This window comes from Phacochoerus africanus, chromosome 3 (genome assembly GCF_016906955.1).
Source record: "Phacochoerus africanus isolate WHEZ1 chromosome 3, ROS_Pafr_v1, whole genome shotgun sequence".
Taxonomy (NCBI): Eukaryota; Metazoa; Chordata; class Mammalia; order Artiodactyla; family Suidae; genus Phacochoerus; species Phacochoerus africanus.
In genome coordinates, this window is record NC_062546.1 from 596,690 (window position 1) to 614,192 (window position 17,503).

The following is a 17,503-nucleotide window of genomic DNA, read 5'->3' on the forward strand; positions in this document are numbered from 1 at the left end:
TTGTCTCGCTCTGAAGGCACCCTCAGTCACAGGGTTCTGCCCCTTTCCTGGACTTGTGTGTCCCTGTGGTCAGCAGCCAAGTGTGTGGGCACCTTGTGGGGTGCCCCTCGCTCGTGTCTCCTGCAGGACCAGGGTTCCAGGGCCGCCAGCTGGAGGGTGGGGGCGAGGGCCCTTCCCAGGACCATGGACAGCTCACAGGGTCAGGAAGTGGCCTCAGGCTTGGGTGAGATGCCTGCTCTGAGTCCTGGGCCTGTTAGGAAGGAGCACAGCTGGGGAATGAGGGCTGCTGCCATGGCTGGGGTCCAGGGAGTGCAGAGTCCTCCCAGGGGGAAAGAGGAGCAGTGTGGGAGGGGGAGGCCAGACGGGTTGGGACCCCTGGGGCAGACCCATCCCATGGCGGGCTCTGAGCAGAGAGCTGGAGCTCTAGGGGTGCCCTGGAGAACAGGAGGGCCACCAGGCCTTCTGCTGGAAGGGGCTCGGGCTGGCCTTGCTGCTGTGGTTTCTGGCCAGCCAGAGCTCATGGGGAACCCACTGTGGCCCAGGCAGTGTGAGGCCAGGTGTGCAGGGGGCGGTGAGTGGGAAGAAGTGCTGTCTCAGCACTGGTGCGGGGAAGTGCAAAGGCCCCGGGGCCCGAAGAGCCCTGGTGTGCTGAGCTGTGGGTGTGGGAGTGCTGACGTCAGGTCCTGCTTAGTGGGGCATGGAGGATGCGACCGGCCCAGCGATTCCCCTTGGGGTGGGGCATGGGGGGGAGCTGGTGCTGCCACAGTGCCCTGGGCTGTCAATTCAGCCCTGGCAGGGCCGGCCCTAGGGCAGAGGGTGGGCCTCCCCCCAGGCCTGCCACCCAGCCCCTGGCCCTGCCCTTCGGGGCAGAAGACTCTTTCTGTGGGTGGTAGCTACTGCCAGGCTTTCTAGTGTGGGCTGGAGCCTCTGTAGGTGGTGCCACCATTTGCAGAAGAAATAAAACCACTGACCCACATTTAATGAATGCTGACCACGTGGGGGGCACTTTGTGTGGCGGTCCCTCAGGTTCCTTGCCTGTAAAACAGGAAGTGCCTGACTCAGGACTTTGTGCCAATGCTCCGACCAGGACCTCGCATGTGGCAGGTGAGAATGAAAGTCAGATCTGATCCCTATTTATAGCGCTTTTCACTGCCGGCAATAGCCTCATTGGTTTTCTTGCTGGTTAAGTGAACTCCCCATGGGCTGAGTTTGCACCTGTTCTGTCCCCAGTGGCTAAGAAAGACTCAGCCCTGTAGTAGGTGGTCAAGAAACACCCACAGATGTATTGTTTTGGCCGTGCCCATGGCATGCGGAAGTTGCCAGGCCAGGGATTGAACACAAGCCACCACGGTGACAATGCCAGGTCCTTAACCTTCTGAGTCACCAGGGAGCTCCCCAAGAACTACAGCTGACGAAAGGGTGAAGTGTGTAGTAAAAGGTGCTAGGAATGGTCGTCACGGAGCTCCCGTCCTGAGTCAGCGGTGACGGACCCGACTGGCGTCCATGAAGACGTGGGTTCGATCCCTGGCCTTGCTCAGGAGGTTAAGGATCTGGTGTTGCCATGAGCTGTGGTGCAGGTCACGGATGTGGCTCAGATCCAGTGTTGCTGTGGCTGTGACAGAGGCCGGCAGCTGCAGCTCCAGTGCAACCCCTAGCCCAGGAACTCCCATACGCTGCGGGTGCGGCCCTAAAAAGAAAAAAAAGAAAGAAAAAAGTCAGGCCTGAAGGAGTGTGGAGGTCAACAAGCCCCCAAAAAGCAAATATAAACCCAGGAGACATGGTCAGAAACAAGCATTTCAGTGCCCTGGGCTTCAACGCAGGGGACACAACAAACCACAGGGTTTATTCATCAGAAATGCTGAACTTCGGGATAAGATCCCAAATTACTCTGCCAAAAAGCACCAGGAGTGGCTCAGTCAGCAGCGTGAGAAGTGACACCCTGTGATGAACCCCTGACCCTGGGGGACAGGGCCCCTGGCGACCTGAGGGAGCCTGGAAAGCAGTTGCTGGAAATATGCACCGTCGCGCCGTCGTGAGCCCTCCCGTCCAAGGACGGCAAAGGAGCCTCGTGAGAAGAACTCGGCAAACGAGGGCTTCGACGTCGCCAGCCTTGTGAAGGGGATGGACGGAGCCCCCGACCCCCAGCGAGAGCGGCCCACACGGCACCTGACGGGACGAGACAAAGTCCTTCTCGGGTTGGGCGCAGAGCAAGCTGCCCACTCCCGCCGGAGGTCCTCGCCTCTCCGGGTGGCAGGAAAAGGCCATGAAGCCACACAGGCTGAGAGTTGGAACTCAACGCGTCCTCACAGACAGCGCGGTGGTCTGTCACCAAGGACTCTGCGGAAAACTCGGGAGAGTGAATGAGATTAGCCAGATGTGGAGTCAGCGTACAAAACTCAGTCGTGGACTTCCCGTCGTGGCGCAGTGGTTGACGAATCCGACCAGGAACCATGAGGTTGCGGGTTCGATCCCGGCCTTGCTCCGTGGGTTAAGGATCCGGTGTTGCCGTGAGCTGTGGTGTAGGTTGCAGACGCAGCTCGGATCCCGCGTTGCTGTGGCTCTGGCGTAGGCCGGTGGCTACAGCTCCGATTCGACCCCTAGCCTGGGAACCTCCACATGCTGCGGGAGTGGCCCAAGAAATGGCAAAAAGACAAAAAAAAAAAAGTCAAATTTCTGGATAACTTCAAAATAAAAATATAAGTTCCTGCTGTGGCTCAGTGGAAAAAAATTTGACTGGTATCCATGAGGACACAGGTTCGATGCCTGGCCTCACTCAGTGGGTTAAGGATCCGGTGTTGCCGTGAGCTGTGGTGTAGGTCACAGATGCAGGTCGGATCCCACATTGCTGTGGCTGTGGTGTAGGCCGGCAGTTGTAGCTCCGATTCGACCCCTGGCCTGGGAACCTCCATATGCTGCGGGTGCAGCCCTAAAGTGAGAAAAAAGAAAAAAAAAGACAAAAGAAACGGCATTTCCCTTCCCTCACGGGGAGCCCAAACCAAACCAGACAAACCAAGCCCAGGCGTTTAGTATATCACCCAGCCTCCACCAGTCAGAGGTCCGGGCACAGCCTCGCTGGGTGCTCTGCTTAGGGCTCACAAGGGGTGCGATCAAGGCGCCAGCATTTTCCTCCTAGGCATGGTCCTCTCCTACGTTCATGTGCCTGTTGGCAGGTTCACCTCCTGCGGCTGCAGGACGGAGGTTCCTGCTTTCTTGCTGGTGGACAGCGGGGACCACGCTCCGTTCTTGGAGGCCACTCACTGTTCCTGACACGGCCCCTCACGCGCCTCTCACAGCCTGGCAGCTCACTTCTTCAAGGCCAGGGGCAGAGTCTCTTGCTTTGGTCTGCCGAGACAGAGTCTCTCTCTTTCCTTTGGGGCTGCACCGTGGTAGGCAGAAGTTCCTGATCCAGAGATTGAGTCTGCACGACAGCTGTAACCAGGGCCACAGCAGTGACAACACTGATCCTTAACCTGCTGAGCCACCAGGGAACTCCCAGAGGCAGAGTCTTAAATACTGAGGCCCAATCAAGAGAGCTCCTCACTTTCTCATGTTTGACGGTTGGGAGGCACAGGCCCCTTCTGCTCAGGGGGCAGGTATTCCAGGCCGTGACTCCCTGGACAGCTCCATAGGTGTTCCACTTGGGGCTGAGATGGAAACCAAACTGCCAGGAGCCTGGCTTATCTAGGGAGTACTGGGACGAGGGCTCAGCTAGCGTGGAGAGACATGCTTATTTTTTAGGAGAAAAGACTACAATCTATGGCAATGTCTACTCTGGGCCCACCTAAGAAAACATAAAATTGAGTTCCCTGGTGGTTCAGTGGGTTAAGGATCTGCCTCTGTCACCACTGCGGCTCCGGTTGCTGCTGTGTCGTGGGTTTGATCCCTGGCCCCGGAACTTCAGCATGCTGTGGGCACAGACAATAAATAAATAAGTAAATAGATGAAAAGAGCTTAGGGGGGCATCGAGCCTGGAAGCTGAATCTTCACCAAAGGGCCTCGAGAGACACCTTGGGTTTTCCTGGATCAACACCGACGAAGCGTGAGAACGAACCCACAAAAGTCCAGAAATGGAACCGCTGCTAAAACTAGGACCAACAATATTTTGAGGAAGATAGCAGATTCCAGAGTCTTTACAAGATGTTTGGTTTTCAGGGAGTTCCCGTCGTGGCGCAGTGGTTGGCGAATCCGACCAGGAACCATGAGGCTGCGGGTTCGGTCCCTGCCCTTGCTCAGTGGGTTAAGGATCCGGCGTTGCCGTGAGCTGTGGTGTAGGTCGCAGATGCGGCTCGGATCCTGCATTGCTGGGGCTCTGGTGTAGGCCGGTGGCTACAGCTCCGATTTGACCCCTAGCCTGGGAACCTCCATATGCCGCGGGAGGGGCCCAAGAAATAGCACCAAAAAAAAAAAAAAAAAAGATGTTCGGTTTTCAGCCAAAACAATAAATAAATAAATAAAAATAAAAAATCCCTAGACAGAAAAGATAGTACACTAGCACAGAAAAGATAGTAAAAATTTCCTCCTTGTCAAGGAAAAACGCCACTTACCATCCACGCAAAGCTTAAGAGCAGGGAAGTGCTCTCCATGGGAGGAGGCAGGTGGTGGGCACTTTCGAGGGCGTGAGCGAGGGTTGTAGCTGCGCAGGTTTCTCTAGGTTCTTTCAGGGCAGGCTGGAGCCCTGTCTGCCGCCTCACCCCCGCCCCAGTCTCCTGTATCAGCTCATCCTAACCGCCCCTGGGGTCTCCTGCTCTGAGGTAGGTTATTCCCAACTGCCCAATGGAGGGGAGCTCTGCTCAAAGGAGAAACAGACTCCAGAGCAGCCAGGCAGCTGCTGGTTCCCCAGGGCGGTTCCTGAACCCCGGGGAGGCGGGGCATGGGGAGGCCTGATGAGTGCTGAGGCCTCGCCCTGCCCCACTCCAGGGCAGGGTCCCAGGGGACCTGGGCCCAGCTGCAAGGGGCTAGATGATGCGGGAATACCCACCTGGGACCAGGGGGGTCAGCGGGCCTGCAGACCCTCCCCTGCTTCTCCTGTTTCTCCACTGCGGGGGTTGTCCCCTTGGCCGGCAGGCTGATCCCTCCCCTGGGGTCTCAGGTTGTCCTCTCAGCCTGCCAGGGCCCCAGTAAGGGCCTGGCCGCTCCCTCTTCCTGGCTCCAGGCTGGAGCCTGCCACCCTGCGTGCCAGCCCACAGGCGGAGCCCAGGCCCACTCTGTCTGCCCCTTGGAAGCAGGTGGCCTTGGGCTTGCACAGGCAGGGCCGAGCTCCTGGGTTGGTGGGCGCTGCCCTCCCAGGCCTGGGTGCGAGGGACCCGGCTCCTGGGGGAAGCAGCCTGCTTCCTCACCATGGCGACGGCTCCCTGCTGCGACAGCTGGGCAGCTATGGTGGCACCAGCGCAAGTGGGGGCAGGGAGGGCTGGGCTGCCCTCCCCTCTCTAGGGGGCTGGGTCACCCGCTAGGCTGCCCTGGCTGACTCATGCTGGCCTCACACACACTCATGCCGACACGCTGGGTTTGGCGGGGTGTGGCGGGGGGCGGGGGGCGGGGGGCCTGGGTTGTCCAGTATGTCACCCCAACTCTCCGTGCTAGCAGGCTGGCTGATGGGGTCTTGGGGTCTGGCTGGTGTGTGCACATGGCCTGGCCCTGCCCCCTTCTTTCTTTCTTTCTTTTTTTTTGGTCTTTTTTTTTTTTTAGGGCCACACCTGCAGCATATGGAGGTTCCCAGATTTGGGGTTCAATCAGAGCTGTAGCCGCCAGCCACAGCCATAGTCACAGCAACGCCAGATCTGAGCTGCGTCTGTGACCTACACCACAGCTCCCGGCGATGCTGGATCCTCAATCCACTAAGCAAGGCAAGGGATCGAACCTGAGTCCTCAAGGAGGCTGGTCAGATTCATTTCAGCTGAGCCATGGCGGGAACTCCTGCCCCTTCTCTGATGAGTGCCCTGGCCTCACTTAACTGAGAGGAGCCCCTCTTCACCATGGAAACCACTTAATTTGCCACCTTCACAGCAGCCCAATCCCTGGGTGCCCGGCCTGCCGAGCTGGGGGTGGGGAAGGTGGCCCGGCGGCCGTGCGGGGTCCTGCAGCCCAGGTGGGCTGGGAGCCAGAAGCCCCTGACACCACCCATGAGGATGCCTACTGATGGCCAGGGGTCAGAGGGCAGCCCGTGGCCCAAGGCCAGGGGTTGAGGTCATCTGAGACAGCCCCAGCCCTGCCCCCGGGCCACCTGCTCAGCCGCAGCCCCCAGGAAGGCGCCCCGCGCAGGTGGAAGGCACTGCACTCCCAGGTTATTCTTAACCCGACGGTGACATCACCCGCAGCCAATGGGAGGCGAGTTTATTTCCAGGGCTGACAGCTTGATAACGGTTAATTTTAGCTGGATCTTCTTTCTCCAGGCTCATGAAACCCCCGCCAGCCAAAGACAAGGCTGTCTGTGTGGCCCCACCCAGCTCATGGCTGCCCTGGGAACTCCGGGAGGGGCTGAGGAGGGACCCACCCTCTGTGCGCCCCCCCAGAAGGGGAGCTCTGAAACTGCACCAGCCTGGTTCGCTTCCTGGCACCCCTTCCTGGCTCGTTCCCCCACCGGCACCCTCCACTGCTGCCCCCCAGTGGCTCCAATGGAGGGAAAGGGGGGCTGGGGCCGGGGCCTGATGGGGGTGGGGGGGAGGAGCACAGATGGGGCGCGGGGTCCTGAAGTCAACCTGGCCTGGCTCAGGCCTTCCCGGCTGACTGCGAGCTCTGCTCTCCTTGCTGTGTGGCCATGGGCACCGTGATTGGCCTCTCTGTGCCCAGCTGGCTCGTGGTCCCTGGGTCCTCAGGCTGCCTGGAGCCCCACCACGCAAGGCTTGGTGACCGTGGCTGTTGAGTATGTCACTTAGTATTTAGCACTGCTTAGTACGGAGTAGTTAATTATTCAGCTCTAGTCAGTGGTTAGTAGTATTTAGTGTGCTCAGCGGTTAGGAAGTATGAATCCGTGGTTAGCAGTCCTGAAGTCCTGTTCAGTAGCTGTATCTGTTTAGTAGTTATTTGCGCTATGCAGTGGTTAGCAGCTGTTGAGTCGTCGTGCTATGTAGTGGTCAGTTGCCCTTTACTAGTTAGTCGTACTGCGCAGTGCTTAGTCACCTAGCGCTGTTGGTGTGTCAGGAGGGGCCTCACACCTCCCTTCGTCTCAGCACCTGTGGTGGCCCGGCTGAGGACGCATGGCCGTGTCCCTGGAGGCCCTTTGGAGAAACCGCTGGGGACCCCTCCCCACGGTCGGCGAAGAGGCGCTTGGTGGATGCACGGTCCTCCAGTGGTGGCCACTGCTCTGGGCTCCCCTGGCATGGGCACCGCAGTGGATTTGGCTCCTTCCAGCTGCCAGCTGTGGGTGAGCCAGGAGCTCAGCCCTGAGCCAAGGTGTCTGATAAACACCCTGAGGCTGCGGGCGGTTGCTGGGCCCTCAGGGAAGCTGGGGTGGTGCCCGCAGGGACCTGCGCCTCCTGCCTCTGTGGTCTGACCCATCCCAGCCTCAGCCAGTCCCAGCAGCTCCCAGATCCCACCAACCTTCAGCAGGAGGGGGGGCCAGCGAGGTCGGGTGGGGGTGGGGTGGGTGCGCTTTCTCCACAGGCGTTTATTTTTAATTCCTGGCTCCTGTTCGATGGTATCAGCAGCTCACAGAAGTGCCTGGTCACCTGCGGGCTGCTCGTCGCCCCGGCCTGGGGGACAGACCCAGGGACAGCTGGGCAGGAGGGCCCCTCCCCCCACTCCCCAGAGAGACCCTCCCCGCGCTACCGCCTCGAGCCCCTCTTTCTTTCCTGATCTGCTGGGGTCCCGTCTTTCTGGCTCCCTGCCGGCACTGCCCCACCGGGATGTGCTGGGTGCCCAGCCCTGCTCTCACCCTCCCCACACACATTTTTTGAGATCCTGCCCGACCTTCTCCCAGCTCCGTGGTTACAGAGATGAGCAGCTGCGAGTGCCCTGGGGGTCTGCGGCAGATGGGAGACTCGGCCGTGGGAGACGGGGTCGTGGGGGGGTGAACTGACAGGGCAGACGTCCCTGGAAGAGGGTCCACAGGCGAGCTCCTCGCTGCCTCATCCCCCTGCAGCTGGGGCGGGAGGGCAGGCAGGCCTCGGGGCCACAGCCCGGGACTCTGTGAGCTGAAGTGTGTCACTGGCCTACCGCATGCCCTGCGGGCGCCTGCGAGCTCTGGGGATGGAGCTCAAGCGCCTCCCCCACTGAGGGGGCCCCAGGGCAGGAAAGAGTTCTTTCCAGGGTCTCAGAGAAGGGTGGTCTGAGTGGATCTGCTAACAGAGCCTCAGGCCCCTTGGCCAAGCTGAAGGGAGCCCTAAGGCCACAGCACTCGGGCCACACCAGGGGCCGGGCCGGGCCGGTCACAGAGATGCCTGGCTTTGGGGGCCTTCTAGGGCGAGCTGGTGTGGCAGGCCTATGGGGGCAGGGCCCCTGGGAACCAGCAGTTCCCGGGGTCCCACCAGGAGGGCCTGCACCCCCGGGGCGGAAGCCTGGGGACACTGCTCCATTTGTAAACCAGGCTCCAAGCACGTGCACGGCCAGTGCTGGCCCCGGGGATGCAGGCTGGGGGCCGCCCAGACCCCCCACCCGGCGAGTCTGGCCCGCTCCGCTCCCGCCCCCACCGGCTCGCATCCCTGCGCCCTTCTTCTATGACTGGGGGGGGGGGTCTTTCTACTTCTCTCCCCGCGCGGGAGTGTGCCCGAGCCTGCGGTCTCAGGCTGCGCTTTGTCCGTGCTCTGCCTCTGGCTGTGGGTCTCTCCCGCCGCCGCTCTCCGTCTCTGCCCCTCCTCCCTTCTGCCTCCCTCTCGGGTCCCCAGCTCTCTGCAGCCGCCGCCTGTTTTTCTCTCCCTGCCCGGGCTCCCTCCGGGTGCGTCTCGGCTCCGCCTTTGTAGTTCGCTCCCTCGCCGCATCCTCCTCTCGCGTCCCTGTCGCGCCCGCGCGCGTCCGCGGGCTCGCGGTCCTGTATCCCTGCATCCCTCGCCTCGCCGCCCCCGGCCCCGCCCGCGCGGGTACCGCATTGCCGTACTGCAGGGGCGCAGTGCATTGCGCCTGCTCCGTCAATAGGTGGACCCCCCTCCCGGAGAGATAAAACCGCCGGCGCCGGCGCCTCCAGTCCCTCTGGCTGAGACCTCGGCTCTGGGTAAGGACGCTGGGCCTCCGGGTCCCCGCCCCCAGCTTTCTGCAAGAGGGTCCCTTCCCCGGGGACCGGTCCTTAGGGACAGAGACCGGCCGGCCCGGTGCCTGGCACAGCAGCGCTGCTCGCCGCGGAGATCGACCGCCCGCCCCGCGCCCCGGGTCCCAGCACCGGGGGTCGGTCCCCTGGGAGGCCTGGGGTGGGGTGGGGGCACCCCGGTGGCGCTTGTTTATGCGGCGGCTGCGCACCTCCTGGGCGGCGGCGATCGAGGCAGCCGTGACCTTGGGAAGGCTGGGGGGGAGCCCCCTGTGGGATTGGGGAAGGGTCCTCAGCGCGAGGGGCTGGGGGGCTGCTGAGGGTGGGCGCTGGGGGTGCCCTCCCTGACCATAGCAGGGTAGGGGGAGGCAGTGAGAAGAGACCCGAGGGGTCCTTGCCACCCCGCCCCCACCCGGGCTGCTGTGTCTACCTGGGGCCGGCCCCCTAGGGTGCCCCGTTTTTGCCCGCTTTCCCTTCCCCAGCCACCTGTCCCCTCCTGGGCTGCCTAGGTTTCTCCTTTGACCTCCAGAATGGGCAGGGGCTGTGACCCTGTGAGCAGAGGAAAGGGGGAGGGGATGGCCCCCTGTCCCCACCAGGCTGAGGGCATCCCTGGCTGGCATCTGCTGAGCTTGGCTGCCGGGGCCAGATCCTCCCTCCTCACCAGAGCAGGGACCCCCACCCGCCTGCCCTACTGTCCACCCTGTCCCCATCCAGGGAGGGCCTGAGCTATTCTGGGGCCCTGATCTGGGCACCGCATCGCCCAGCCTGAGCTCTGGCCCAGCCTGCTCCCTGGTGCCAGCCTGCCGGGCAGGGACGAGCCGAAGATGGCGTCGTCCTTGTTAGAGGGAGTGAAAAGCACTGACCGTCTCTCCGTGTGGCAGCTCTGGGGTGGGGGTGGGGTGGGAGAGGGGACAGTGTCCCAGCCCAGGACTCTGGGTCGGGGAGCAGGCACTGGGGACAGGGCACGGAGAGCCGAGCAGGGTGAGTCATCTCCTGACTGGTCATGGGGCTCACCCAGCCTGGGTGTTTCCATCTCTCCAGATGGGGGGGTGCCTTCTTTCACGGGGCGGTGGGGGGGGGCTCTGTGGGCACCACACGGACATTTACGGCTCTTGGACCGTGTGGGGCTGCCCCCCAGCTCTGCGGGGCAGGCACAGGCTGGGGAGGCTCCCGGGGGCCCCAGTACATGCGGAGCCCTGGCCCCGCCTCAGGACGCGCTCCCCGCCTGTGCAGGCGGTGTCTTTGCGGGGCTCCCCTCCCTCACGGGTGTCCCCCCCCGCTCCTTGACCCACAGAGTCCCTGCTCAGCACCCCCCTTGCCCCAAGCCAGAGAGCCCCAGGTCGTGCCAGCCCCTCCCCACAGCCCGGGCACGATGGGCAAGGAGAAGACCCACATCAACATTGTGGTCATCGGCCACGTGGACTCGGGCAAGTCCACCACCACCGGCCACCTCATCTACAAGTGTGGGGGCATCGACAAGAGAACCATCGAGAAGTTTGAGAAGGAGGCGGCCGAGGTGAGCCCGGGGCCCTACCTTTGCCTCCGCCGTGAGGATGGGTGCTCCTTGTGGCAGCCGGTCCGCTGCCTCCCAGAGCCTGGGTGGCGGCAGATGACCCCTGGGGCCGGGGCGGGGGGGGGTACGGCCTAGAGGCCCCCGCGTGGGGGCTGTGCACCTCGGAGCGTCCAGATGGGAGTGGCTGGGGGGTTTCGGGGGGCAGCTCCCTGGGGAGATGCTTGGAGGGGGGGAAGGACCTGCCCCTGGTGGGGGAGGGGCTGGAGGCGCATATCTGTCCCCCCTCTGCGGCGTGCCTGAGCTCCCAGGGTTGGGTTCCCATGTCCCCAGGGCTGGAGTCTGGGGCTGGAGGTGGCACTGTTCTCGCTTGTCCCAGGGCTGGGCCAGGACTCAGGGTGGCTATTAATAGCCGATTGATGGGCACCCGGCCCATCAGCTCCATTTTCCAGTGCCCGGCTTGTTCAGGGTGGCACCCTGGGGGGAGGGTCTTGGGGGCCTGGCAAGGATGAGAGGGGCCCCACTGGCTGACCTCCCCTTTCTTGAAGCTGATCCTCTGGTGTCCGAGGCCCCGGGGAGGTCTGCTCTCTGTACCCCTCCCTCCGGCCCCAAGCTCTGGGAGGAGTCCCCTTCGGGGGCCGCTGTGAGGGCTTCCGCGGGGATGACAGGCTGGGGCCAGGGCTGGGGAGGGGCGGCTGCTGGCCTGGGCTGAACCATGACTTTGCAGACAGTGGGGGTGCTCCTGGGCCCCAAAGCTGTGTCTCTCCTTCCCTGCGGGGCTGAGGGTGTTTGCAGGGTGTCATGCAGGTCTGGCAGGGCCCTAGCTGGGCAGCCTCCCTGGAGGCTGAGCCCTTCCGGCGTGGCCCTGGCAGGGCAGTGACCGCAGCCCGGCCCTGGGCGTGGGGGTCTCGCTGGGCACAGGTGAGGGCCAAGGGCTGCCAGGCCGGCTTCCCCTGTGCAGGTGGGGCCGGGAGGGGAGGAGGAGCCTCAGAGCAGCCAGGGAGCTTCAGCCGCTGTGGAAGGAGCTGGAAGGCAGGGCCCTTTCTTGCTATCTCATCTGATTTCTTTCTCTCTTTTTACCTTAAAAAAACAAATCACAGAGGCGCTTTTTGTTTGGACAGCCTGAAACCCAGGGGTGTCATCGGCTGACCCGGGGATCTGGGTGCGGGGCAGGGGGAGCCGGCTTCAGATAAAGGGGAGCCCTCAGCCAGGGGAGGGCTGCAAACCGTCTGGCAGCTAGCTTCTCTCCAAGAGCGGCTCCCAGGCCCTTGCGCCCCCTGCTGGTGGGCGCTGGAGCGGCTCCCCTTTAGGCGGCAGGAGGCTGGCAGGGGGCAGGGCTTGGTTGAGGTCAGGGTGTCCCCTGTCCGAGAGTCGGGTCCGGGGTCCTAGGGCCGCGGCAGGAGCGAGGGGCCTCTCTGCTGCGACACGCCGCTCCCGCAGCCCGGGGGGAACCTGCTGGCCAGGCCAGCTGCGTTGGGTCCGTCCTGAGCCGCGCCCCCACCCCTCCAGATGGGGAAGGGCTCCTTCAAGTACGCCTGGGTGCTGGACAAGCTGAAGGCGGAGCGCGAGCGCGGCATCACCATCGACATCTCCCTCTGGAAGTTCGAGACCACCAAGTACTACATCACCATCATCGACGCGCCGGGCCACCGCGACTTCATCAAGAACATGATCACCGGCACCTCCCAGGTGGGCGGGGCCTCGGGGCCTGGGGGCGGGGCGAGGGCGCCCATTCGGGAACCCCGGGGCGGGGCGGGGGGGGGGGGGGCCGGAGCCCGCGAGCGAGCCGCAGCTGGGTCTCCTGTGCTTCCTGGCGAGGCCACAGGACCCCTCACCTTTGTCGCCCCTCGCCCTCAAAGAACTGGCCGCGTCTCAGCCGGGAGAGGGCGCCTGTAAGGACAGCCCGCCAGCCAGGCCCCCTTCACAGTCAGACACAGAGGCCAGGACGGGGGCCCAGAAATGCCCCCAGACAATCCAGCGTGGCCAGGGCATCACCCAGACAGACAGACAGACAGACGCGGGCCCTCAGGGGGAGACCCCAGGTGCCAGACTCCCCAGAGGGGCCTGGGCGGGGTCTGCGGCTCACCCTGCCGGGCCTGCGGGGCAGGCGGACTGCGCAGTGCTGATCGTGGCGGCGGGAGTGGGCGAGTTCGAGGCGGGCATCTCTAAGAACGGGCAGACCCGCGAGCACGCGCTGCTGGCCTACACGCTGGGCGTGAAGCAGCTGGTCGTCGGCGTCAACAAGATGGACTCCACGGAGCCAGCCTACAGCGAGAAGCGCTACGACGAGATCGTCAAGGAGGTCAGCGCCTACATCAAGAAGATTGGCTACAACCCGGCCACCGTGCCCTTCGTGCCCATCTCGGGCTGGCACGGCGACAACATGCTGGAGCCCTCCCCCAACGTGAGTGCCCAGCAGGGGCGGGGCTCCTCGGGCCCCTCCCAGAGGGCCCTGGGTCCGGCGGGCACAGACGGGTCTCCCCCCACCCCCCAACCCTCCCGAGGTCCCGTGGTGTGGACACGTGCGGTGCCAGCCCCGGTGGGTGCCAGAGCCCGGTGGGACCCCCAGCCCCCTTCCGTTCAGAAGCCTCTGCATCCCCTCCTCTGGCCAGGGCCGCTCCCCCGGGGCGGACATCAGAAGGCAGACGCCGCTGCCCCCCGCCCCCCATCTCTGAAAGCCCCGTGTGGTGGGGCTGGGTCTCATCTTCCCCAGGATCAGGGGCCAGAGGCTGGCTCTCTGCTGGTCAGCTGGGGAGCTGGTGGCTCTGGCTGCGGGTGTCCTGAGGACTCAGACTGGGCAGGAGGTGATGAGGGGAGCCTGAGCCCCAGCGCCTGGCACGGTTGCGCCATGGGACAGCCGTTCTGGCCAGGCTGGGGGAGGCGGGCATGGAGGGGGCCAAGGAGACCCAGGGAGACTTAACCTGGAGCCCCGTGGTCGGGGTTCCTGGTCGGGCTGGGTCTCACGTGGGACAGGGCCACCGACGGGGCTCAGGGAGGCTGAGGCTGGGGGGTGGGGGAGGGGTGCTACAACAGGTGCCTTCTTCCTCCCACCCCAGATGCCCTGGTTCAAGGGCTGGAAAGTGGAGCGGAAGGAAGGGAATGCCAGTGGTGTGTCCCTGCTGGAGGCTCTGGACACCATCCTGCCCCCCACACGCCCCACAGACAAGCCCCTGCGCCTGCCGCTGCAGGACGTGTATAAGATTGGCGGTGAGTGAAGCCTCTTCAGCTGCCCTCCCAGCCCAGCCGCCGGCTCTGCCCTCAGACCCCTCCTGAGAACCGGCTCTGGCGAGGAGCCTGGGGCAGGGTTATTTCTGCCTCTCCACCGAGGCTGCACTCTTTCCAGGGGACCACCCACCCACCTGTCTTCATCCATTCATCTGTCTGTCTGTCCCTCTGTCCATTTATCCACGCACCCACTCCCACCTGCCCATCGGGTTGTCCCGCAAGGGTCCTCCTTCCTCCAGCTCAGTGCCCAGCCCTATGCCAGCAGCGGGTGGCACAAGGGAGCCACACGTTGCCCTCCCCCTGGAGGTCTGGGGCCTGTGGGAGACATGATCCACTCCAGGATGAGAACAGCCATTCATGAGAAGGTACAGAACCTTGAGCAAGTATGAGGCCCAGGAGGGCAGCAGTGGGGGCTCGCGGCCAGCAGGCTGCGGCCGGAGATGTCAGGCCTGTGTGCAGACTGGGGGTCCACGCCCACCCAGCACAGAGAACGCCACCAGGCTCGGTAATGCCACACGAGCCGCTGTCACCGCCAGGGAGACCAGGAGGAGCCCCCTGCCGCCGCCCTAGGGGGCACCGTACCTCTTCAGGAATAGCCCCCGAGACGGCAGTACCAGTACTGGGCCGGGTCAATCCAGGGGGACCGGTTCCTGCTGCTGCCTCGGAAGGAGAGGCCTCGGAGAGGGGAGGGGGGTCCCTGGGGCAGGGGCTGGACCCCTCTTTCAGACGGCCCTCTCCTGGCCCGTTTGCCCCGTGTTATGGGCACTCTCTTCCCGAGTCCCTTCTCCTGGAGGGGCCGGGAAGCCCCCACTTCTGGCCGAATGCCTCGGCGTCTCCCTGTCCCCTCACCTCCTCCATGTGGCCACCCCTCCCCTGCCAGGGCGAAGGGCACCCCCCGCCAGGCCTGCCTTCTCAGCCTCCTTCCTCTCGGCGCAGGCATTGGCACCGTGCCTGTGGGCCGAGTGGAGACGGGCATCCTCCGGCCGGGCATGGTGGTGACCTTCGCGCCCGTCAACATCACCACGGAGGTGAAGTCGGTGGAGATGCACCACGAGGCTCTGAGCGAGGCCCTGCCCGGGGACAACGTCGGCTTCAACGTGAAGAACGTGTCGGTCAAGGACATCCGTCGGGGCAACGTGTGCGGGGACAGCAAGTCCGACCCGCCCCAGGAGGCCGCCCAGTTCACTTCCCAGGTGGGCGGCCCGCGGGCCGGAGGGCCGACTTCCCAGGCAGCGCAGGGCTGTCCTCGGCGAGGCGGCTGCCTGGTGCCGGGAAGGACTCGGATCCCCACGTTAGAGACGGGCCGTCGAGGCTGGGCGGGGGTGGAACCGCAGGAAGAGCCGACAGGGTGACCAGGCTGCCCAGCCTCGGGGGGTCCCACTTGGGTCCTGGAAATGCTGTAATCAGCTTATCGCCCGGGGCCCATGTGCGAGGCTCTTCTCTGTTCTCACTGCGCCTTCTTTGGTCATCTCTTTAACGTGACTACAAAGTTTGTCTCTTTTTCTTTCTCTCCTTCTAGGGCTTCCCCCGTGGCATGTGGAGGTCCCCAGGCTAGAGGTCGATTCAGAGCTGCAGCTGCCGGCCTGCCCCACAGCCACAGCCCCGCGGGACCCGAGCCTTGTCTGCGACCTACACCGCAGCTCACGGCAATGCCAGATCCGTAACCCACTGAGCAGGGCCAGGGATCAAACCCGCGTCCTCGTGGATACTAGTTGGGTTCTTAACTCATTGAGCCACAGCAGGAACTCCACTACAGTGTTTAAAATTGGCTTTACTGGAGTTCCCGTCGTGGCGCAGTGGTTAACGAATCCGACTAGGAACCATGAGGTGGCGGGTTCGGTCCCTGCCCTTGCTCAGTGGGTTGACGATCCGGCGTTGCCGCGAGCTGTGGTGTAGGTTGCAGACGCGGCTCGGATCCCACATTGCTGTGGCTCTGGCATAGGCTGGTGGCTCCAGCTCCGATTAGACCCCTAGCATGGGAACCTCCATATGCCGCAGGAGCGGCCCAAGAAATAGCAAAAAAAAAAAAAAATAAAAAATAATAATAATAATAAAATTGGCTTTACTGAGGTATGGTTGAAATACGACAGTCGGGCCCGGGTTTGTCTCCCTGCTCCTTCGGTTCTGGCCTCTGGCCCTTTCAAATGATGCTCTCGGTGTTTATCTTCTGTGGCTTTTCAGACCCTTGAAGACAACCAGCCTCGGGCTCTGTAGGTCTGGGGGCCTGGGCCCCCTGGAGCCTGACTGTTCTCCAGGGTCAGCACCCAGGGCCCCTGGGGTGGGCAGAGCCTCTTCCAGCCTGGTGCCCTCCTCTGGTGCCCACCTGGGGCAGGGCTGATGGCCTCTGCCACTCTGCCCGCAGGTCATCATTCTGAACCACCCGGGGCAGATCAGCGCCGGCTACTCACCGGTCATTGACTGCCACACGGCCCACATCGCCTGCAAGTTTGCCGAGCTCAAGGAGAAGATTGACCGGCGCTCCGGCAAGAAGCTGGAGGACAACCCCAAGTCCCTGAAGTCCGGCGACGCGGCCATTGTAGAGATGGTCCCTGGGAAGCCCATGTGTGTGGAGAGCTTCTCCCAGTACCCGCCCCTCGGTGAGCTGGGAGGGGAGGTGGCGGGCCCAGGCCAAGGGCAGAAGACCCCTGGGTGGCGGGGGGGCGGATCCTGAACTTTGCTGCAGCACTGAGAACTCAGTAGGAGACTCCCGGACTTGGCCTTTGTCTCCCGGAGCACAGGTGGCCCCACTAGGTGGGCCTGAAATGGTGTCCCCTCTGCAAAGGAAGTCCCCTAAGGGAGTGGTCCAAGGCCCACAGCTAGTCTCGAGGCAGAGTTAGACTGACCTCCTGCCTCCAGCTGGCCTCCCTCACAGATACCCTAGGATGACCCACAGACCTGTATCGGAGAGCTGCCTAATGCCAGGGTGGGGCCACCGTCAAAACAGCCGAGCGTGTTCTCGGCATGGTTCACAGGCCTTTTACTTCTGGCAACTGTGCCTTGACGGAATCCTATGTGCATCTAAGGAGGTGGGAGCCCGTACTCCACCCTGTCCCAGGAAACAGGCGCAGGGAACCCCGTCCCCACCGCGAGGGTCGCAGCCCCAGGGCCTGGGTTGGGGAGGAGGCTGCGGGCGCGAGTGCGCCTGCGCGTGGCATCCGGGCCGGCTCTTCACGCCTCCTACCCGCAGGCCGCTTCGCCGTGCGCGACATGAGGCAGACGGTGGCCGTGGGCGTCATCAAGAACGTGGAGAAGAAGAGCGGCGGCGCCGGCAAGGTCACCAAGTCGGCGCAGAAGGCGCAGAAGGCGGGCAAGTGAAGCGCGGGCGCCCGCGGCGCGACCCTCCCCGGCGGCGCCGCGCCCCGCCCCCGGCCCCGCCCCCGGCCCCGCCCCCGGCGCGGCCCCGGCGCCCCGCCCCCCCGCCAGGCGCATGTCTGTACCTCCGCTTGTAAGAGGCTCTCCGTCAGCGACTGGATGCTGGCCATCAAGGTCCAGTGGAAGTTCTTTAAGAGGAAAAGCGCCCCCGCCGCCCCGGCTTCCGCGTCCAGCCTTCGCCACGCTCAGTGTCCGTTTTACCAATAAACTGAGCGACCCCGGAA

At 63.7% G+C, this 17,503-nt stretch overlaps 1 protein-coding gene across 1 annotated transcript; it reads left to right on the top strand.

Moving 5' to 3' along the window:
- The first annotated feature begins 9,053 nt into the window (after positions 1-9,053).
- Positions 9,054-17,503, top strand: EEF1A2 (eukaryotic translation elongation factor 1 alpha 2). The gene is made up of 8 exons (XM_047770647.1): positions 9,054-9,142; positions 10,467-10,688; positions 12,192-12,371; positions 12,790-13,086; positions 13,739-13,889; positions 14,844-15,100; positions 16,270-16,504; positions 17,095-17,503. Exons 2-8 carry the CDS (start codon positions 10,545-10,547, stop codon positions 17,220-17,222), a joined length of 1,392 nt encoding a protein of 463 aa, XP_047626603.1. The 5' UTR covers positions 9,054-9,142; positions 10,467-10,544; the 3' UTR covers positions 17,223-17,503.

What these genes read in the sequence shown, in the direction of transcription:
- EEF1A2 (XM_047770647.1), top strand. Translation starts at nt 10,545, where the DNA reads ATGGGCAAGGAGAAGACCCACATCAACATTGTGGTCATCGGCCACGTG. An exon ending in TTGAGAAGGAGGCGGCCGAG is followed by an intron (nt 10,689 to 12,191) that starts GTGAGCCCGGGG and finishes CCACCCCTCCAG; the next exon opens with ATGGGGAAGGGCTCCTTCAA. An exon ending in CTCCCAGTACCCGCCCCTCG is followed by an intron (nt 16,505 to 17,094) that starts GTGAGCTGGGAG and finishes TCCTACCCGCAG; the next exon opens with GCCGCTTCGCCGTGCGCGAC.